General features: G+C 30.7%; 2 protein-coding genes and 1 non-coding gene across 5 annotated transcripts in view; 2 read left to right on the forward strand and 1 right to left on the reverse strand.

The window, feature by feature from the left end:
* Window positions 1–670: 670 nt before the first annotated feature.
* The window catches only part of LOC123299296 (oxysterol-binding protein-related protein 9), a 32277-nt gene continuing 9489 nt past the window's right edge, over window positions 671–23458 (forward strand). The window contains exons 1-8 of the mRNA XM_044881653.1: window positions 671–831; window positions 11520–11720; window positions 13389–13490; window positions 13562–13639; window positions 14273–14323; window positions 15574–15646; window positions 16906–16998; window positions 17076–17196. Of these exons, the coding sequence (XP_044737588.1) occupies window positions 724–831; window positions 11520–11720; window positions 13389–13490; window positions 13562–13639; window positions 14273–14323; window positions 15574–15646; window positions 16906–16998; window positions 17076–17196 (827 nt within the window). The 5' untranslated portion in view covers window positions 671–723. The remainder of the gene's footprint in view (window positions 832–11519; window positions 11721–13388; window positions 13491–13561; window positions 13640–14272; window positions 14324–15573; window positions 15647–16905; window positions 16999–17075; window positions 17197–23458) is intronic.
* Window positions 2289–8525, reverse strand: LOC123299339 (elongation of very long chain fatty acids protein AAEL008004-like). 3 transcript variants are annotated; one of them, XM_044881716.1, is made up of 5 exons: window positions 8341–8525; window positions 6460–6650; window positions 6110–6353; window positions 5546–5685; window positions 2289–2484 (listed from the first exon to the last, which is right to left on the reverse strand). In XM_044881716.1, exons 1-5 carry the CDS (start codon window positions 8387–8389, stop codon window positions 2311–2313), a joined length of 798 nt encoding a protein of 265 aa, XP_044737651.1. In that variant the 5' UTR covers window positions 8390–8525; the 3' UTR covers window positions 2289–2310. The 3 variants fall into 3 exon arrangements, with proteins under 3 accessions (XP_044737651.1, XP_044737650.1, XP_044737649.1); XM_044881715.1 differs by lacking the exon at window positions 2289–2484 and adding an exon at window positions 4263–4454; XM_044881714.1 differs by lacking the exon at window positions 2289–2484 and adding an exon at window positions 4892–5416.
* On the forward strand, window positions 11899–12060 carry LOC123299377. Its single transcript, XR_006535317.1, has one exon. It is a non-coding gene; the product is annotated as a U1 spliceosomal RNA (small nuclear RNA).

The following is a 23458-nucleotide window of genomic DNA, read 5'->3' on the forward strand; positions in this document are numbered from 1 at the left end:
TAATTGAAAACTGTCATTGAAATTGACAGCACGAATTTTTAACTTTTTTTGGCTTGACACAATAAATAAATTGAATCCAATGATTTCTAATATTTAAGTCCTAGAAAATGATATCATTTACAAGAAGTAGGCAGTCCCTCTATACTTCAACGTATATTGCTTTGTGTATATTTATCTAGGAAACAAAATTTTCTAAAAGAATCTTGTTATTTTATAAAATTTGTGCGAAATAGAAAGAAAGTTTCCCCGCGCATACATCCGGTATGGGTGGGGAAAATGCTGCTAGAAAATCGTAAGCCTTTAACGTGTGTCATACAAAATTTATGCTACATAACGTGTAACTTGTCAAAAAAACAAGTACTTACATTAATCTGGGTGAAGGATTTTTGGATTAGGAAATCCAATGCATATCAAAAAATCAATACAAAATCAAAACATGTATCAAAAAATCATGATGAAAATCAATTTACAAAGCATGAAATTACGTAAACATTTTCAAATGGTGAGTACACAAAATATTATTATTTAAATTAGTTTTGAAGCCGCGTTTTTTTAAATTAAAACGGTATAATTTTTTAAGAACACAAATGAAATTAGTAACAAATTACTTGTAAGTAGGGAAGTCATGTACTTTTAAAAAATTGATCTGTCAAAATTGAATTGAATTTGCTACCGCTTTATTTTTGTTTTTAAAAAAATATAAAGTGAAAAAATATAAAAAAAATGTCTGTGATGGAGGGTTCGTTAAGTAAATGGACCAATGTCGTTAAAGGATGGCAATATCGTTGGTTTGTACTTGATGAAACAGCAGGATTACTGTCATATTATACTGTAAGTGACAATTAATTTCATTTCGTTTTCATTGTTTTGATGTAATTAACATAAATACAATTAATTGACATGTCAAATGTCAATATGTAAGTATTTTTATTTAAATAAATTTCTATAGTGATTTAATGTCAAACAGGTGTACGGGATAATTTAACTTTTACCGGTTTTTTTTTTTTGTAATTTTTCATTTTCATTGATTTTATATTAATTCGTAAAAAATGTACATAATCTTCGCTAATTTAATTATTTATGCATATTTTCCTATTTTTATACTTTTTATTATGTATGTACAAAAATTGCAAAAATAGCAAAAAATCGAAAAATTTTTGTTATCTCCAATTTCGATAAAACTCAGTATATAAGGTAATTTTGTTCCAAAAAGTATCCAATCATTAAATTAACCTGATTTTTATACTTTTTGTATCAAAATTACCCCATACACCGAGTTTCATCAAATTCTGGAACAAAAATTTCTTTTGCGTATTTCTCGATTTTTTCAAAGGGGTTTCCCCTTAAAAAAATTGCAAAAAATCGAAAAATTATTTTTCTCTCCGATATCGATAAAAATCAGTATAAAAGGCAATTTTGACCCAAAAAGTACAAAAATCGGATGCATTTGTTGACTGGTCGAATAGTTTTTGATATATGGACTATAATCGATCCAAATATTGCGATATCTCAGAAACTCTGCATCCAATCATTGAATTAACCGAATTTTTATACTTTTTGGATCAAAATTACCCCTTCCACCGAGTTTCATCAAATTCCGGAACAAAATTTTTTTTTGCGTTTTTCTCGATTTTTTCAAAGGGGTACCCCTTAAAAAAATTGCAAAAAATCGAAAAATTTATTTTCTCTCCGATATCGATAAAACTCAGTATATAAGATAATTTTGACCCAAAAAGTACAAAAATGCTTTTGATGACTGGTCGAATAGTTTTTGAGATACGGACAAAAATCGATCCAAATTTTCAAATATTGCGATATCTCAGAAACTCTACCCACTCGCTTCGCTGGGCAATTGCAAATTTGTATATAAAGACTATTTCGTTATAAACTTAACTTCATTTGCCATCACTTATTTCCGCTTTCGTACACAATTTCGATGGTCTTAATTTTTGGTCTTAATTGTGTCGGACAGAAAAGCTAGAAATAAAAGCGCGTTTATTATGTTTTATAAAAGGGCAAGCGTACAATTTTCTGCTCGGCACAAAATATTTTATCGCGCATTCGCCAAAAATCAAAAGTCTATTTCTGTTAAACAAGAGCTAACTAAATAACGAACAATTTGCTACTCTTGTAACATTTTGACGATCGCTATAAATAACTTACAATGACATCTAGAGGAAATCGAATGAAACAATGTAAAAATGTAGGTACTTAGACTGAAATAAGATTAGATAAAAACAAAATTATGTTTTATTTGAAATAAATATTATTTATTATTAAAACGTATATATAATCGATAAAATATAATCGTTATAATGATTTTGCATTGGTTTGATTTTTTGCATAAGCATTCTTATAAAAATCATAGAATAAATAATAAACTAGAACTACATTTGGAATATACAAGAATCCCAATTCTTTTGGTACGTTGCATGTTGATGGCAATGCTGTGAAATAGTGTACGATTATTATTGTAAATTGGACCTGTAACAAAAATTAAAGAAAAATTGTTCAAATATGAATCAAACTTAATTTTATATTCCAAATCATCAGAGAGATAATACACACTAGAGGGACATAGACATTGGAAACGTCTAATAGTGAGAAAGGTAGAAAGAGACAGAAATTGGAGTATACATTTTTGTTGTTATTATAGTTGGCGCGGAAAAGAATGTATGAGAAAGAGGAAGGAAGACAGCTATACGATATCCCTTTTGGTGTCTTTTTCTATTACGATCAACCTTTGGTGGGGACTTTACACCTCTATTGCGTATTATCTCTATGCGAATCACTCTAAATCTAGATGAGTTAACAATAACCTAATATGAAGTAACTAACTTAAAATAATACATTTTTCAGTAAAAGGAACCTGCCGCCTTCTTAAATAGCTTTAACTCCTTACTCCATGTCTCAAAGTAGGTTTTCAATATGAAAACCAGAGTACAACTGTAGAAAGAAACATTGTAATCAGAGTCTGGTCACGAGTAATCTATGATTGGTTTGCTATTTTTAGGTGGAATTTACATCGTCCCTAGTAGCTGTCGGCTCGCAACCCTCGCGAGTTGACTGTAACTCGCAACCCTCGCGAATAGACTGTAACTCGCAACCCAACTCACACGAAAGTTGCTGTCTGCACTAGCCTGTTTACATGAACGCTGATATCAGTTTCTGACGCGAAACTGAGAAGGAAGAACGCGAGGTTCTGTCGTTTGATGTGTTGAATGCAGACGAGTGGATCACGCAATTGATAGTACCTCAATTGCGTAGAGTAGACTGTAACTCGCAATCCAACTCACATGAAAGTTGCTGCCTACACTCGCCTGCTTACATGATCGGGGATAATATCGTTTCTGATGCGAAACCGAATGAGAAGAACGCTAAGTTCTGTCGTGTATTGTGGTGAATGCAGATGAGTGGACCATGCAATTGATAGTAACTCAATTGCGCAGAGTAGGCTGTAACTCGCAACCCAACTCACACGAAAGTTGCTGGCTGCATTGGCCTGCTTACATGATCGCGGATAATATCGTTTCTGATGCGAAACCGAGTGAGAAGAACGTTAGGTTCTGTCGTTTATTGTGGTGAATGCAGATGAGTGAACCATGCAATTGATAGTAACTCAATTGCGCAGAGTAGACTGTAACTCGCAACCCAACTCACACGAAAGCTGCTGGCTGCATTCGCCTGCTTACATGATCGCGGGTAATATCGTTTCTGGCGCGAAACCGAGTGAGATGAATGCGGTGGATCGCACAGTATATAGTAACTCACATGATACGTTTATACAATGACAGAAACTTTCAACTACTGTTTAGAAGAACTCGTATTCTAAGCCGTACTGTGTAAACCTTAGTCAAAATATGGTTGAGAGCAAGTCACATTATGAATCTTGCTTCACCTTTCGCCGCAGTCAGGTTTACTTTTTTATTTACAATACGGTGTCTGGCTATCGCCATATTAAATTTAGTTTTTTTAGAGCGCCAAATAGGCACATTCAAACAAACATACATAGACTTGACATTACTCTCCTTTGCGTCACGCAGTCGTGTAAAAATATAATAAAACGGTATAAAAACAGTAGGAACAATTTAGCCGTGCATGCAACGAATGGCTAAATTTTTCTTAAAATAAAATTGCTAAAAAATAGAAAGTTAGAAAAACAATTACATTTTTTCTAAAATGAATATTTTTTTTATTAAAAGATAATAAAAATATGATAATAAATATGATCATATTATCAAATAGAAAATATCATATTTGATAATATGATTATGAAGCTACAAAGATTTTTTTGTCTCTGTTTTTTTCATATAAGTATTTTTATAAAAATCATAAAACATATAATAAATGAAAAGAACATTTGGGAGACCCATTAAAGCCCCTGCTAGTTTTGGTGCTTGGCATGAAGGTGTCAATGATGTTAAATAATGTAATATCATTATTGTGAACTGTACCTAAAACAAAAAAGACCAAGTGTATGGTCACTTATAGTGGGGTTCGTTCCACACTGTTCAGAACTGTCAATATTTTTTTTTTTTTAATTTAAAAGATAATAAAAATATGATAATATTTTCAAATATGATCATTAATACAGATAATAGAGAAGTCCGCTGCACTCTTCCATAATGCACTAATTTGCAGAAGTTATTATACCATGTACATATGAAATATGTCAAGGTATACTAAGTTTTGTCCCAAGTTTGTAATGCTTAAAAATATTGATGATACAAAATTTTTGTATAGGTTATCATAAAATCACCCAATTAGTACATTCGCCCGTCACCTCGATAACTTAAAAACGAAGTAAGATATCAAGCTGAAATTTGTATAGAGTGCTGAGGACGTAAAAAGTGTGGTAGAGGTCGAAAATGAGCAACATAGGTCAAGGTCTTGGGACCGTAAGACCCGTCTTGTAAACCGTTAGAGATATAACAAAATTATAGTGTAAATAATGTTTCTTATAAAAAAATAAACAACTTTTGTTTGAAACATTTTTTCGTAAATATCATGTGCTGAATGTAAATGCGCAAAATTGTTATAATTTTGGAGCGTGTTAGTGTCGCCATTGTGAGGAAGACCGTTACGGCCTATATCTCCGGAATAGCAATAACCTTTATTGTAGATAATTCAATTTCCTATCTTTTTTTGCTGAATAATGTTTTTTCTATCACTTACCGTTTACGACTTATTAAAAAATCTCTATTATCTGTAATACATATTTGATAATATGATTATGAAGCTACAAAGATTTGTTTGTTTCTGATTTTTTCATATAAGTATTTTTATAAAAATCATAAAACATATAATAAAGGAAAATAACGTTTGGGAACGCCATTAATGTTGGTACTAATTTTGGTACTGGACATGAAGATGGCAATGATGTTAAATAATGTAATATCATTATTGTGAACTGTACCTAAAACAAAAAAGCCCTAGTGTATGGTAATTTGTGGTGGGGTTCGTTCCACACTGCTCAGAACTGTCCTTTTGAGGATGTTCATTCTGATGAAATTTATATAAAAAGGTAAAATAAAAGTTTTCTTACCATTTGTATAATTGTTAACGATTGTTTCCATTTTATTAGTCGTTGTTGCATTTTTTTCCCGAATAATGCCAAGAAATAGTAGGTGTACATTAAAACATGTACAAAACAGTTGATTAACATTGGAAATGTGGCCATTCCACCTAAAACATTAATGGATTTTTTCGTAATTACTATTTATTTCCACATATTTTAATATTTTTAAAATTCCCCCCAATTTCTTATTATAATTTTATTTTGGACAAACTAACTTAGAATATTTTTAAATTATAATAAAATTGTTTAGGAATCGAACTCGTGGCCTCTCCCATATTTCTATAATTTCCTTATTTTAACTTTTCTCATTTCCGATTTCTACATTGAGCGTAAATTGCCTTCTTCTCCTCTAGCGCTAATACTATTTGCATCAATAATTGAAATGGAAAATACACACATTCGGGGAGAATCGAATCCACGAACTCTTGCATGTTTGAAAGTACGCTACCTCTGCCCCACCGTACTCCCATTTAGACCAATAGAATAAAAAGCATAATTTTAGGTCCATGCATATATGGTTAAAACTAATACCTGCGAAATATTTCGCCCCAATCCATACAAGTGATAATGTGGATACATGATGGTAAACATGTAAAAATGAGATTTGTTTTTTCTTTTTACGTAACACAAAGAATACTGTCTCAATTAAATCCACCATTTTTAACATAAATAACCACCATACGGTTTTTGCCATACGCATTTGATCGGGATCTGTTGTGTATAACACTGGCTGACAACCCCATGAATATGTTGTTAACCAACCACTTATTAGTATCTAGAACAAAAAGCAACATTTAAAAAATATATAACTTGGATCCTTTGGAGCTTGCCATATGCTAGCAGGGATTGCAAATTACAAATAAAATCGTTTCTTAACTTACCGAATAACAGATAATAGCATTTGCAAATACTTGAAATAGATTATAAAATGCAATAATTTTTTTCAAATTGTATGGCTTCCTACTTTCCATATATTGTGGACCGAGTTTATATATTACATATAAATAACCAATTATTGTTATCACCAATGGAACAGGACTGTCCATAAATGGCCATTGTTCCACACGTTTATCTGTAAAAACAAATTATGACAGAATTAGACGAGGGAATAATAATAATACTTCTCTCAGTAGTATATTGGTTAATCGCCTGATTCGCGGAATAAACTCCCCAAAGTTAGCCGAGTGAAGCACTCACTACCATGTTCTCGTTTTACTTCACAATAGCGTTGCCAACTCAGTGGTTTTACCACTAAAACTAGTAGGCTAATACCTATCCCTATATATTATCTCTAAATGTGAAGGATGTTTGTTTATTTGTTACGCTTCCACGCAAAAACTAGCGAATGGGTTTGAATGAAACTGTACAACAATATAGTTCATATATCAGAATAACACATGAGCTATAATTTATAAAGATATAAGTATTTTAAATAAAAAAAGTTTTCACTGTTAAGCTTAGTCAAGCGGGCGGGTATCAAGCTAGTATATCTTAATTATGCAAGTAAAGTTGTTTGTTTGTTACGCTTTCACGCAAAAACCAAAGGATGAATTTGAATGAAACTAGACAATAATATAGCTCGTACTTCAGAATAGTACATGAGCTATATATAATTTATAAAGATATATTTAAACAAAAATAAAACACTTATATTTATTGTTTTATCATTTCAACCAAGGTTTCCAGACATACTTCTTACATTAAAAAAAAAAAATTGAAAACTGATACATTTTAAGAACGTGATTTTGTTAATAAAATTAACCATAATCAATTACAAAAACTTTTGAATAACAATGCTTTGTAAAAACAAAAACAGCTATTGAACTAAACAAGTAATCGCGAGATTATACGCAAAACTTGGCAGCCTGTGGAATGCCTTCCGTAAAAATTCAATAGTCATGGCAGGCCATCACCGATTTGAAGCCGATTAAAATTAGCATGTCTGTGTTGCTATCCATTGCTGAGTGATTCAACTCCTCGAAGCATTTAAAAATAATTCTCGATCAGAATCTTGAGGGGCTTGATTACAAAACAAAGATTTCTGCTTATAAAATTTCGACACCCTTTAAGTAATCTTTATGTCGATACCCACGTATAACGTCACTAGTGGATATCTTCCTGTTTGTTTAAACGTTCATATATTGCATACAAATATAGATCTTTAAAAACTAACTTCACTTTTTTCTTCGTAAAGTGAAAATTCTTCATCCGATGTGATACAAAAAACTTAGGCCGAACCCTATTCTAAAAGTAGGCAAGAGGAAAAGTAACATCTTTCAAATTTTTGACCTGTTAAAATAAGAATTTAAATGGAAGTTGACTCTGGGTCAAGTTCAAATTATGAATAAATATTTTTTGAAAAATTTTTCGAATGCCACTTCGGTGAAACTCTTATATCTACCCGTTTTCGAGCCTGTTTTAATTCACAATCAGTGAACCTGTTTCATGAAATACTGCATGGCTATAATTTTTAAAACGAACGAAACTGTGATATTTTTTCTTCTTTCCGGCTGAGATTCAATTTTTATTTAGATACTGTAAAATTTTTATTTAAGCCTTAATGTCTGTGTAAATTCTATGACGATCTTTTGAGTCAATCTCTATTTTACTTTAGCAAGAATTTTAGTGCCAAGAGTTTCAAATTTCATAGAATTTTCTCGAAGGAATAAGGTATCAATCGAAAGATGATCAAACAAACACGCATTCACATTTCTAATACTAAGTAAAGATATATATATATATAAATAAATAAAAGTAATTACCTGTAAGTTCGTGGAATACGAAATTATATTTTTCAGCAATAGTTGCCATTTTGATCCCCCAATTATTTTTTAAAAAAACAGTCTAAGAACTACTAAATTGCATAATTTATGTCACCAACGTGCATGTACCATTTCTCGGTCAGAAAAGAAACGGTGTTCAATCAATAAATAACTGATCGAATTTTTAAAAATATTGATATGATGTTTAGCAATATAAATTTGTTTTTTCACATTTTCATGGCGTGACGTATGGTGTATTGTATTATTAAATCATGCTTTATACTACCTGCTGTATTCAGGATTACTACCAAGTTTTTTTTCCGATATTTATACTTTAAATTGAATTGTTTAGGAAGAAATTCGTCCGAATTTTCAACAATTGTATTTTTGCGAATTAAAAAAATTATGTTTTATCATTTTCTGGCCCGCTTTTAGTTTGTAAGTCGAAAGCGAGCCCTTAGCGAAAGAAAACTCCACATAATCCTATAGGAGAAAATTGTAAATTTGTTCTAGTTTAAGAATCTTTTTTATTTTTTCAAATATCTCTATTAAAACTTGAGTTATTGTAATCGAACTCGAATGTATGATGAAAAAATCTTTAAATCGTGTATAGACAAACTTTGAAAAGCTATATCTTCGAAACTATCCTCCCTATAAAAACCGGCTTGATCTACAATTATTGCAAATTATTTTTAACTTAACTTTCTTTAAAAATAAACTAAAGTTTTGATGAAAAACCAGCCCTTCCAAGTCAAAATCGGCAAAAACTGAAATAAGGTCAAAATTTTAGAGGTTTATCTTATTTTTCGGCATGATCCGGTCGTTTGCCGAGGTCGAAAACTTGGATTTAACATTACCATTACGTTGAAAACAACAAACATACTTAATTTGATGCAACGTTCACTCCCTTTTCAGATTTTCTTTCGCCAAGGGCTCGCTTTCGTCTTATAAACAAAAGCGGCCTAGAAAAATGATAAAACTTAATACTTACAATCGTACTAACTTCGTTGCTATTGCATAAAACGCATTTTTATGTACATAACACTAAAATAGAGATTCATATCTTTAAAATTAGTACCTTAAAGTACAAAAATATTATTAATTGGCCAATCTACGGACGTTTCAAACCAAACGCTTAGCGCTGACCTAATGCAATATCATTTTCGTTTACGGTCGTATCAAGACGAAAAAAAAAAAAGAAATATTTAGAATAAAATTGGACTGAACTGTTTAGAAAAATTTTCAATAGTTTAGGAGGTATGGCCGTATAAACAATTAAATTGTTTATAAAGATTTTTTCCCCCCACTCTGATCGATAAGCAAGTTGAAAATTCGGATTCAGCGGGTCGAAATACACTCCTTGTTAGGTGGGACCTATTGATGCACACGAAATCCACTCAGCGCCTGTACTATTTGTCATGCTTTTAACTAATGAATATCTTAAGAAAATTAGCCTTTTAATAGTTCAACGCAAACTTTAACATCCCAAATCTAAAAAATTTAACATAAGGGGTATTAAACAATTTTTGCTGGTTATGAAGGGCATTAATGATAATGCATATTCACCACGATTTAAAGATTTTCTTAAGAAAACGTTCCTTCTCGAGAAACGTCCCTAATACACAGGGACTGTTATTTGAATCATATAAATGAGACTTTATCGAAAACATTTTTTAGCTATTTCATGAAAAAAGCCAAAAGACAAAAGTACAATTTATTGAATAAATGTATAATTTAAATGAAATAAAAACGCATTATGTGAAAAAAATATTAATTTCCTGAACCATTACGCGCTATTCTCTTTCATTACGTAAATCGTTTGTTTGTAAATGAACATTAGTGACTGGGCTTTTTCAAAATATTCTAATACACAATAGCCCTGGAGCCGGTGACAGTAAAACTGCACTTACACGGATTTCGAAATTTCACATATGAATCAATACTATTTAACGATACAGCCAGGATTTTTTTTATTTTTTTACTGGTGTGGCAGATATTTTGGTCAAGTGTTGTCACACCGAGATATTTCGGAAGTAGAACTCAAAACGAACAAATTAAAAAAAAAAAGAAAGTAATTCCGCGATAAGGGTAAAATTTTATTGGCTTTATATATTAAAAGTCGGTGTGACAGACCTTTCTGCTACGATAAGAGCTGTCACACCTCCTGAAAATAGATAAAATTTGCAACAAAATGATCTCTCTTAATTTCCATGAAAGTGCAAAATACTTTTTATTCGCTTAGGCGCTACGATGCCACAGACAGACAGACACGCACACAAACACACATAGCGGTCAAACTTATTAAGCGAGCTCCCCTGGCACACCTAGTCCATATTGTACCAATCGTTAAATAGCATTGATTCATATGCGAAATTTCGAAATCCGTGTAAGTGCAGTTTTACTGTCACAGGCTCCCCACTTACAACAAAAATTTATTAAAGAATTTTATTAGGTCTAGAACTGAACGTAATATTTGACACGAATTTCAGAGAATTTCAAAACGGCTGACAAATATGATAATATTTCCTCTACGTAAATTTTTATTGTCAGAGGTGATTTCCGTTTCAGAGTATCCGGAAAATTTTCAATTGAATTGCAATAAAAAAATGCAAAAATCATTCAATTCGATACTCATAATAAGGTGTCTATCGTTCCACATCTAAAATATTGAAATTTTTAAAATGTCGAGCAACGGATATTTTGAGATTGAATTTTTCAATCTCGCATTCAGACAAAACAAATTGCTTACTGATTATTTTATTTTTCTTAACCCCCGAACTATAAAAAGGGGTTGCATAAGTTTGACCGCTATATGCGTCTGCCTCTCTATGGCATCGAAGCGCATCGTTTCGTTTGAAAGGTAATTTAATGGGGAGTGTTCTTAGCTATGTTTCAAGTGCGAGTTTATGGTTCCGTATCCGGAACAACTAAAAAATAGGCGATGATCCTCAAAATGGGATCAGTTTGGAGAATTCTCTAAGGAAAAAGATCATTTAATGGAGAGTGTTCTTAGATACGTTTCAAGTACGAGTATAGAATTTCGTATCCGAAAAAATTCTCGGAGGTTTTCTAAATTTTGTAAATTTCACTTGGATAGGTATAAATTTTCTTTATTGTTGACCAAAGATTATTCAGGCAGCCTATATATTTTATAGAAATTTTTTTCTTATTTGTTTCAGTCAAAAGAGAAAATGATGCGAGGTGTAAGGCGAGGCTGTGTGCGATTAAAAGGTGCTATAATTGGTATCGACGACGAGGATGATAGTACGTTTACAATCACCGTCGACCATAAAACATTTCATTTTCAAGCACGCGATGCAGAAGAACGTGAAAGTTGGGTGCGGGCATTAGAAGACACAATATTACGACATGTATTTCGTGTAAGTAATTTTAATATGCTCTTTAAATTTAATTTCAGACACGAAAATTTCTAACATAAAGCGAGACAACTTTCAAATAGATTTATCGTTATATAAGGAGTAGGGTTTAAAATTATTGTTCGCACAAGCAGTACGATGAAGTCTGCGATATAAGTAGTAAGATTTTGTTATCCAAATCATACTTACCTGGCGTAGAGGTTACCGTGATCAACAAGGCGGTTCCCCCAGGGTGAGGCTTTTCCATTGCACTACGGTTAGGCTGACCCTTGCGATAATCCCTAATGTGGATAACTCGGGCGTGTAATTTTTGGTAGTCGGGACTGCGTTCGCGCTATCCCGGTCTCATGTTAATCTAAAAATATCTAATCTTGATTTCAAATGCTCCAAGCATCAATGCTTGCCTACTGGCTTTCAGTTAGTTTAATCAAAATCGTTAATATTGTCCAAAATTTGACGTTTTTTTGGTATATTCATTATCCATATAACCATATACAACAAAATGTTTTAAAATCATATTATTTAAGGAAATTAGAGATTACAAGACGATTTCAAGGGTTCAGTTGTATATTTACAAATTTATATTGTGTATGCTTGTTTTAACATGCGTGAAATTTCCAACATTACAACAATTATTTGTCTTTTTCTCTGCCTAAAATAAGCTGTAAAATTTTCATATAAATCCGCCAAGTTTATCTTCAACCAAGAGTCCATAAAATGTGTTGCGAAAATTACAAAAAAAGGTTGCCGTTATTATTTTCCACCAAATAGGGCCTACTTTGAAAGCAACTAAATAATTCATGTTGGTGATGGGGTAATTAAGGACGTTCCCAAAGAAATTACCTAAATGTTCCAGTATTTTTTTTTTTGGATAAAACTACGGTACCCTAAATACTTTTAAAACGTTTTGATATGAGACAAATTTGTACAAAAATTGATTCATTATTGACAATAAATATTTATTATCACAATTCTTTACTGCCGGAACCCCCCAACGTTCTCCTTTCATTTTGGAAAAGAAGTAATTTGAGAAACCATTGTTCGAAGACAAACAACTTTTTCTGTCTGTATGTCATTGTGTAAAAATTTGTTAGTTTTTATCATGAGAATTTAATATTAATTTTTCATATTTTTAAAATTAATTACCAAAATTAATTAAAATGTCGGTAAGTTTTAAAAAATAAAATTGCCTTGGGGAAAAATAAATGCAATTTTTTTTAACTTGTTTAATATTGTTGAAATTTTTTTTAGGGGTGTTCATTTTTGACGGTTTTGAATAAATCTTCCTCAATAATAAAACTGGGAACATTTCTGAGAAAAGTGGATTTAAAACCGTTTTTCCAAATATGAATAGTTTTCATTTTAAAGTATGTTCGGATAAAATTTGTGCATCTTTCAATAAAAATAAAGTGAATTTCATACAAACGATGGTCATAGTTTGTCCAAGAGCAAATGTTTCTTAAAAACATTGTTCGAATTATTATTCTCTTGACATGAATCCAACAAACGCTGGTTCGATTCCACGATAGGACATTTTTTTAATTCTCTTAATATGAATAAAATTTTTCTAAGTATATTCTAAAAACAAACAGCTTTCAATTAAAATGTCCTAAATTTAGCAAATTCTACCTTTAGAGAATTATCCATCTAACTTGAACGTATTTTTTTCAGATGAAATGGGAGTGTAATCGAACACAACCGTCAATTGCCGATTTCGATAATAAAGTTGCTGAAGCGGACGCATATTTACAAATAATGATTGATCAAACTAAGGTAATTAAAAACTTTTGGAACTAATTCATAAATAATTGGAAAGTTAATATTAAAAGTTCTTTTTTTTCTAGGCAATTGAAGAACAAATACCAAATATAACGGATTTAGAAGAACAAGAAAAATATAAAATGTTACAGGATCAATCAAATGTAAGTATCTTGAGAAATAGCGAAAGAGACCATTGCCTGTATGTCCTTACATATTTTAAGCATTCTCAATCTAGGCCGTAAGATCGATACCCAGAATTATGTGCCTCATTTTCTAGCTTCTACTTCACAGGGGACTGAAAATCATTTAGGTGTTCACTGAAATGAAGAAAAATTTGCAAGTGAACTGCGTGTTTTTGATTTTCAGTCCCTAAATGTCAATTCACAGGCTTTTATACCGTCAATATTATGTATGCCAAGCAGGGCCTGATTAAACATTTGAGGGGCCCTGGATCGCATGCTCGCTTATTCCATCAGCCATTTGCTGAATGATTTTTTCACATATTTTTTTCATTTGCTTGTTTGTACAATCTGACACAAAGAGTGATTCTCTCTCATCTCTGTATGGCAGTAATTATGTGACCATAGACATAGAAAATAAAGCGTTCTCGATCTAGCTGTCAAATAAAGTGTTACAAAAAATTATGTGGGATTTACGGGGGACTCGTAATTCTGATGTTCCTAGGGCCTAAAAAATGGTTAAAGGCGACCCTGCTTTCTCTTTCAAAGACTTTAGTGCATATGCTTTCTGAGACATTATAAATATTTACTTACATTTGAAATTTTTATTTTCAGACTATGCTCGACAACATTAAACATTCCATTGTATTACTTCAAATTGCAAAGGTATTTTTTTCTTTTTATATGATATTTATTTTCAGAATTATCCTAAAAGGGGATTTCCTATATCATTCTCTGGCTCTCTGAAACTTTTGACTCAAAACCTACAAAAATCGTGTTCAACACTAATTAAGCCGAGAAAATCCTCAAAAATTTGTTTTTAAGAATTTGACGGAAAAATAGGGTGATTTTGACACAGAAAATATAAAAATCGAGTTCATTTAATGATTGGATGATACAAATTTATTACTTCTTTACCGCTCTCCGAATCCACAATAGAGAATATTCATGTATTGTTTTTATATTTTTAATTCATTGTTTACACCGTGTACCGTTTTACACAACAAAGTAAAAAATATAAATACTACTTAAAAATGCTGTATTTAAGTGTAAACAAATATTTAAAATACATTATAATTTTGAGATATTTAAACGCAGTTTTTTGGCGCTCTCTGTTGATGACGTATGAGTACGTGATCTGTCAATTGGTGACAGTTCAATGTATAATTTACAATTTAAAAAAATGAATTTACAACACAGAATTTACACTCGTTGTTATTAAGTTTTTTAATAAAAAGCCGTAGAATAATATAATTTAATGAAATACCATATAAAATGTATGTAATTAATATTATACAGTATGTCAACAAATTTGACAAGCCCGTACTATGATGTCACGTCCGTATAAAAATTAGAATTTCCGTTTTATAAATTTTTAAATGCCCTCACTGAATTTGTACTTTTATTAATTAATTTTAAGTATTTAAAAAGATATTAATTAATAAAATAATGGTTTAGTTGAAATGTCCAGTCATTAAAGTTACGGAAAAAAAATATTTGAACCAAATTTACATTTCATGAATATTCCCTATTGCTGAAGTAGTAGTAACAAATGTACCGATCAAAAGAAGGGGTATCTTATCCGATTAGTGCTGCCACCATTGTTTTATTTAAATATTTCACTTTTATTTAAATATAAATGATAAGAAAATCCCCAAAACACTAATTGATAAAAACTATAATGAATTTCCTTTGTAATAATTTAATCTTACTAAATGATTTTTTAATTATTATTAGAGTCAAATGATTGTAGAACAATTTAAAGATGCAATGCAAAGACATAAAGAATTATTAAAGGCAAGTAATTCACCTCAATCTCACAAGACATTTTACAGACAGTTTTAATGATAAAAAAACCACACAATCAAAATTTTAAAACGTCATTATTTGTAGTAATTGTTTTGTATTGTATCCAGAATACAGCATATCCAGTAAATGGTATTTATCAGGGTCCAACACCAAGATTAAATTTACCCGTACGTAATGCAGGTAACTATTCGACAAATTTTATTCCATAAATTTTGCGATTATCCCCTTTAAAGCTTATTGGGAGGTAATTCATTGCGTGTAAAACAGAACTGGTAATTTCATACTACACTAATTTTTGTGTGTGTTAAAAATACATAATATTTGCAAGCATGTAACTTTGCTATCCTTGGTCCTTTTGAAATGTAACACAGCTCATTTTAAGGGCAAAGAAGTGAACTTGAAGAGGTGTTACTCCAATTTACTCGTAACGAAAAAACTCTCTATATAAGATAATTTTGACTCAAAAAATAGAAAATCGTGTTCATGTATCCTTTAGAAAAAATCGGGAAAAAATTTTTGTTTCCGATTTCGATAAAACTCTATATGTAAGGTAATTTTGACCCAAAAAATACAAAAATCGAGCTTACGTATCGATTGGATGCATAGTTTTGAGAAAATCGCTCTTTGTGTAAAATTTTGGACTATATCTCAAAAGCCACGCATCCAATCATTAAATAAACCCGATTTTTGTACTTTTTGGGTCTGGAATTTTGTTCTTTAATTTGATGAAACTCGCCGAGTGGGGTAATTTTGATTCAAAAAGTATAAAAATCATGTTAATTTAATGATTGGATGCAGAGTTTCTGAGATATCGCAATATTTGGATCGAATTTAGTCCGTATCTCAAAAACTATTCGATCAGTCTACAAATGCACCCGATTTTTGTACTTTTGGGTCAAAATTACCTTATATACTGAGTTTTATCGAAATTGGAGATAAAAAAAATTTCTCGATTTTTTGCAATTTTCTTAAGGGGTACGTACCCCTTAGAAAAAATCGGGAAAAAAATTTTTTTTCCGATTTCGATAAAACTCTATATGTAAGGTAATTTTGACCCAAAAAACACAAAAATCGATTTTACGTATCGATTGGATGCATAGTTTTTGAGAAAATCGTTCTTTGTGTCCAATTTTGGACTATATCACAAAAGCCACGCATCCAATCATTAAATAAACCCGATTTTTGTACTTTTTGGGTCAAAATTACCTCATATATTGAGTTTTATCGAAATTGGAGGAAAAAAAAATCAATTCAACTGGAGGAAAAAAAAAATCAGTAAATCAATTCGACACTGTAAACAAATTAACCGCTAAAAACCATGAAGCAGGTTATCAAAACCACAAAATTCCAAACCACTATCAATTGAAATTACAACTAATAAAAATAAAAGCGTCACGACGCTTTTATTACCATCTTTGCTAAATTAATGTTTTTATTAGGATTTTCACCGAGCTCCAGTCAAATGGGTGTACAAACCGGTATTGAACTTGCAACAGAATGTATCGGACCACAAAAAAGTAACATTTTATCGGGTAGGTAAATAAATATAGGAATAAATCGAAATTAATCTTCAATGATTATAATTTTCTGTTTTTGTTAATTTTTACAGGTACTTCATCGCCTATAATATTGGTTGTGCCAGAAACGTCATATTCCAGTTCGGAAGGTGAAGAAGATTTTTACGATGCTAACGATTCACCATTCACATCCAGTCAAGTTCAAAGTCCGATGTAAGTTACTATTTCTTTTTGCTTTTTTATTAAAATTGGCGTAAAAACATTTTTTTATAGCCCATGTGGTAGAAGCAAAAAATTTACAAAATCATAAAAATCTATTTTTGAGAAATACGAGAAAAGAAAATAATCGATTTGCGTCATTTCTCAAATTATTAACATATTTTTCCGTATTTGTTATTTCAAATTATCACCAACCATTACTTACTTTATGTATATACAGTGTGTTCCAAAAGTCCATAAACACGAGTAATACTGATGTGTTGTGATTATGAAAAACCAACTTTTTACAATTAAACGTCAGACCCCTTTTGAATTTTTTAAACGGGACTTGTTTTAAAATGGATTCATTTCAACGTTCATCTTTAATATTTCGGTAACAAAAGAGATTGTGACCTACGACTTGCGCCAAAATTCGAGTTTTTATGCTCATTCCAACAAAGTTTTAAGAATAAGGTTCCTGATAAAAAAAACAATTTATCTGTATGGAAAAGCCTATCTCAAATTACCTTAACTACTTGATAAATTTTATTAATGGATCCTACATCCTCGTTAGTTAAGTCTAGCTGGTTACTTAAAACCCTGTATAAACGAAATAAACTATTTTTTGTGAAAAACGCAATGGAACACAGACATATGGAGCCCATTTTTCTTGTATATAATACGCAAATAATTTATATCAACAGGAAATTTGATAACAAAAACTTATAAGTTTTACATGCTAAATATATGTTTAGGAAATTTTAAAATACAATCTGTTGGATATTGTAGTAGTATATGGAGCTATACAGGGTGGTCCATTTTATTTTAGTCTGGCCAATAGTTCGTTTTGTAGTTAACCAATCAAAAAATAACTTGCAGAAACAAGTTGCAGAGTTTTTAAACAAAAGTTGCAGAGTTTGATAGGGGACATCATGTTCTGACATTAGATTGGACCTAGTTCTCCGGCTTTCTTTAATAGCCAATTTAGATCCTTAAAGGTAAGAGAAAGAATGCAGCTTTAAATTAGAAAGTTGATCTTCTTGAAAAACTAGCAATTTTTATTTAAAACATTTTTTCGAAAAGCGTTAGCTTTTAGAAGAAATGCGAGACACGGTAACTACAGAAAAATGCTCAACCAAAAGTTTTCAAGGACAATAGAGGACATTCGTCTGTGTCTATGACTTTGATCTGAAATTCTAGTTTCAAGGTCATTGGACCTTGATCTTCAAATGATTTTGAAAATTTACCTGGGCTTAAATGTTATAAGCACAGACGAATGACATTTATTGGCCTTGATAACTCTTGTCTAAAAATTTTTAAAATAAAGCTAACTTATTTTCTTTTGATTAAATGCAGTAATGATAATACCGATTTTTGAAGAAATGCTTTAAATAAAAAATATTATTTTTTTTTATGAGGATCAACTTTCTAATTTAAAGTAGTAAAGTACTAGTTTGACAATTAAAGCAATCCGGAGAACTAGGTCCAATCTGATGCCCCATCGAACGAAGTTACACGAAGGTTGGTTTGACGTCATTTAAAGTTGATAATAGTGATATATTAATACAACTTTTGACACTGTTTTATTGTCATTGCTTGTCGGATTGACATCACAGATCACGTGTGCGGTGGAGCCAAAAAAAATCGTTTTAAAATATTTCAAATATTGTGACTTTTTAACAATTTTTTTCATAGTGTTTTTATTGTTAAAAATGCGTAATTTTTGAGTTGCAGGCTCTGCTCGACCTATATTTTCATAAAAAGTTATCAAAAAGCATTTCTGTTTTTCATAAAAAAGGTCTATTAGCCATAATAGATTAAAGCGGTCCACCCTGTATATGGGAGCTACATACATGGCAGCAGAGCTATACATGTGTGTATATATATTGATTTTTATAACTTTTAAGCAGTCGAATTGGCGTCGTTATGGTCAACAATGCGCGTCCTTATTATATATGAGACATTTCAAAACGACAATAAAAACTTATCATCTAGTTGTATGAATTCTTTTAGATACGTTTGGAAAGAGTAGTCAGAGAGGCGAGTAACATAACACTTACATGAAATCTGAAGGCTTGGGGGGATGCAAGTAATTAAAAATGTGTTTTCATATTTTATGATTATTCCAAGGTTTTTTCCTCACCACATAATTTCTCTTTTAGCTTGTACAGATGATAGAAATTCGAAATTTATTTTTTTAAATGTTCAACAATTCTATTTTATTAAGATGGAATTTTGTATCTGAATGTGCTTTTGGTATCTTAAAGCAGGGGGAAACACAAAATTGAAAATTTCTTGCTAAATTTTAATAAATTAGGGAATATTAATCACAAATAAAGCTGTACTCTTTTCCCACTGTTTTCTCACTTTTCCCAAATCGTTCGAAGACAACAATTTTGAAATTTTTTCGAAGGTGCAACGCTTGAATAGATTGGGGCAGCGTATATGAGTGCGGGTCGGAACATTGGTGATTTGGTGTGCACTCACTTTATATACTTCCCGAGTATCTAACAAATTGTGATGTCAGCCAATCAGCTTCGATCAGATGATTAGCCCATTTATAAGAGCAATTACGATCAGTTAAATCATACTGATGATGACTACATGGTAGTCGAAATATGTATTTATATAATACAAAAATTGATATAGGAAATTGGGGAAACAAATCGAAATTTAGTTCGAAAATAAAACGGGGGGAACCGAGAACCCAGAATGAATGGAAACAATGAAATGGAACAATTTTTCTAAGATTATTTCGAGGTTCACTGAAAATCTTTATCGCAGTTTTACGAACTTTTTTTAATCACCCCGAATATTAACTCGAAAATTATGTGATTAGTATCAATGTTGACCATATTAATCAAAGGTACTTGTTTTTTGATTACGGAGTTTTTATTAAATTGTTTTATTTACAAACTTCCTTTTAGCAATTGAATTTTTTAGTAGATTATTTTTATTTTATTTTCTTTGAAAACTTGTTTGTTGAATTTTATAGAAAATAATTTTCTTACTAAAATTTGTTTCCTTTCCTTTCCGTAAAATCTACCAGAACGTCTATTTATCAAGACAAATACTCAAAAATAAAAAGACAAAATTGGCTTTCATTTTGAAAATCAATAAATTATTTGTACCTCGTAGAACTAAATCTAGGTAAGTTTAATCTAGCTAAAGTGAGGCATTTATACTGACTCTAGTAAGGCATTTATACTGACCTAGGATTCAATAATAAATAAACACAAAATAAATAAAAAACTTAACTTAACAAAAAGAAAACTGACTTTAAAAGAAAAATTTTTCCAAAACAAATTAAAATGCACTAAAAAGTAAACAAATAACGATAATTTAATTTAGTTAAAATTATTATTATTTTTGGAGTCGGTGTCAGCCAAGCTAATGTAGCAAACTGTTCTGTCAGAATTGTTTCCTTGGCTGACACCGACTCCAAAAATAACAATAATTTTAACTACATTATATTATCGTTATTTTTTTTACTTTTTATTGCATATTAATTTGTTTTGGAAAAGTTTTTCTTTTGAAGTCGGTTTTCATTTTGTTAAAAGTTTTTTATAATTAGTGATTTTTAGTGAATCTGAAATATAATAACTAATTTGTCACTAAAAAAAGAATCATCGAAATCGGTTGGCGTGATATTGAGTTATTCGTCCTCTTGTCGTCCATACTTAATGCAAATTTAAGAATTTTATGGTTTTCTCATGGATGTCGTTGTCAGAACTGGACCAAAATGAAATGAGACCACACGGGAAGCACTAGCTTTCAAATAGATAAAGAATCATCAAAATCGATCCACCCAGTCAAAAGTACTGAGGTAACAAACTTAAAAAAATACAGTCGAATTGAGAATCTCCTTTTTTTGTTTGAAGTCGGTTAACAATACACATATCTTGATTTTGAAAACGTGACAAGTATACCAATACCATTAATCAAAAGTTTTGCTCAAAGCCATCGATTTATTTTGTTGCTGCAACGTTTAGTGTTTTCAAGTTCACAACTGACTTTGAACGTACATCAGCTCAGCTGATATTCAATGATGAAGTATGTTTTTTTATTCACTCTTGACCGGTTTTATATACAAATATTAATTACATTGTTAATTAATTATAATATCAATGCTATATTATTACACCGCATTCTATTGATAATAAAAGTTGTTGTGATTTTACGACAATAGCGTATCCAATAAATTCGAACTCCCTAGAGCGGCATTCTTTTACAATTTAGAATTATTAGACTACTTATTATTTATTGAAGACATCTTTCATATATATTAAGACTTTCTCATATTCAAAATTCTCTTAAACGGCCTTAATATCGGAGTTAAAAATGAAATATAACCCTTCAGCACTCGTGTTATGAGAATATTGCTTATACTCGATTTAAAACATAAATGCCAAAAAAATTAAATGATTAAGTTCTAGATCTCAAAAAAACTTATCGATTGACGTCTGGTAAGTCCGATTTGAATGCGTGTCTCGAGAAAACTTAGCTGAAAAACGAAATGTCACTTACAATAAACAAGGATAGATAGATGATAGATTAAGTGTCATCTATGAATACAATAGATAGGTTAATTGAAGTATGTAATATTTCTTTACATTATTTATAAATTATTATATTTGTGATTACTGAGAGAAGTTTTTACTAGCGTCTTTAACATCCGTTTTTTGTACCGTGTGGCTAACAAAAAAAAAGTTTTTATTTCACAGAAAAATTTATGTCTCAAATGGTCCTCCCCTCTCAAATTTGAATACTGTCTACGTTGCTGAATAATAGTATTTCATGTTCTTTAAATAATAAAATTTGTTGTGATTTTACGCGATTACTCATATGTATATACTACGGTTAATGAAACTATTTTTGGTTGACTGATTACAAATTACAAAATAATTATTACTGTCATTTTTTTCTCATTATTGTTATCAAAAATTCTACTCTTTCTTTATTTTTAAAATTAGGTCTCCTTAAAAAAATTCTCAACTGACATAAATAATTAAATCCTCCTCCAAAATAGTACCTATTGTAAAAATAACGTAAAACTTCATTTCGTGCGTCGATGACATCATCATGTTCTTTGGGTTCTCGCCTTTGATTCTCCTCCAGCGGTTTTGATGATAGATAACTTTAAGTTTCTCCTTTAGTAGTTGCGTTGGGTATAAGTGGTCTTTGTGGGTGGCAAAAATATGTAATAAAACAAATCTGTCTTTTTCTAACACATTGTAATTCCTATAAATTAAATCGAAAATGTTCTGTCCGACGTTTAATGTGTCAGAAAGACCTAAATTTTTCCATTATCACAAATAATCTAAAATTTTTGAAAATGATCCGAAATGATGAAGATCAAAAAGTGGCAACATAATCTGAACCATAACATATTTTTTGTGATAGATACACTTGTCTATAATTATTATTCGGATCATTTAAGTCATTATACATCATATAATTTCTAGGTTAAAACATTTTGATAAGACTATGATAACATTACACGAGTCATAACATTAATTAATCACTTTTTTCATATTCCAAAAGTTTATGTTTATTATTAAAGAACTTATAGTACAAGATCCGAATTAGGGTCGACCTTCACCCATCTGTTTACCGAATGAAAGTTATTTTCTATGAAATGTAAAATATTAACAAATATTCCTGTAACGGGTTGCCTTAAAAAATATGGTCAAGACCATTTTTAATATAAATATCAAAACTTGGAAAGCTTGTAAACATTATTTTTGACCAATATTTTGTGGCCAATCATATGCCACCGTAATTGTAACAAAATTATCTTTATTTAGATATGCGAGTCAATGAATTAACAGATGCACGTAATTACTATTTTCAACTTGTATAAATGCGATAATAGTGAACGAAAAAAGGCAAACAACATAGCTGCTGCATATTCTTTATGGCTTTTACTTTCGAGTAGATCAAAATTCGTAAGATATGCAAGTCAGTGAAAAATTTCTAAAAATTTTACTCTTGATATTTTCACTAAAAGTAGTCTGGACCATATTTTTTTAGGCAACCCATTGCAGGGATATTTGTTAACATTTTATATTTCATAAAAAATAACTTTCATCCGGTAAACAGATGGGTGAAGGTCGATCCTAATTGGGATCTTAGACTATTATAATTATTTCCTGACCAGATATTACATACAATTCTCTATAAGTTTGTTCTTTTTTGACTCAGTGTAATATGCTGAGTGTAAGTAGAAAAGAACAGTGATATTATCAAGTCAAAAGACTATTCGCTTCTACTTCTA

The sequence above is a fragment of the Chrysoperla carnea genome, chromosome 4 (genome assembly GCF_905475395.1).
Source record: "Chrysoperla carnea chromosome 4, inChrCarn1.1, whole genome shotgun sequence".
NCBI lineage: Eukaryota > Metazoa > Arthropoda > Insecta > Neuroptera > Chrysopidae > Chrysoperla > Chrysoperla carnea.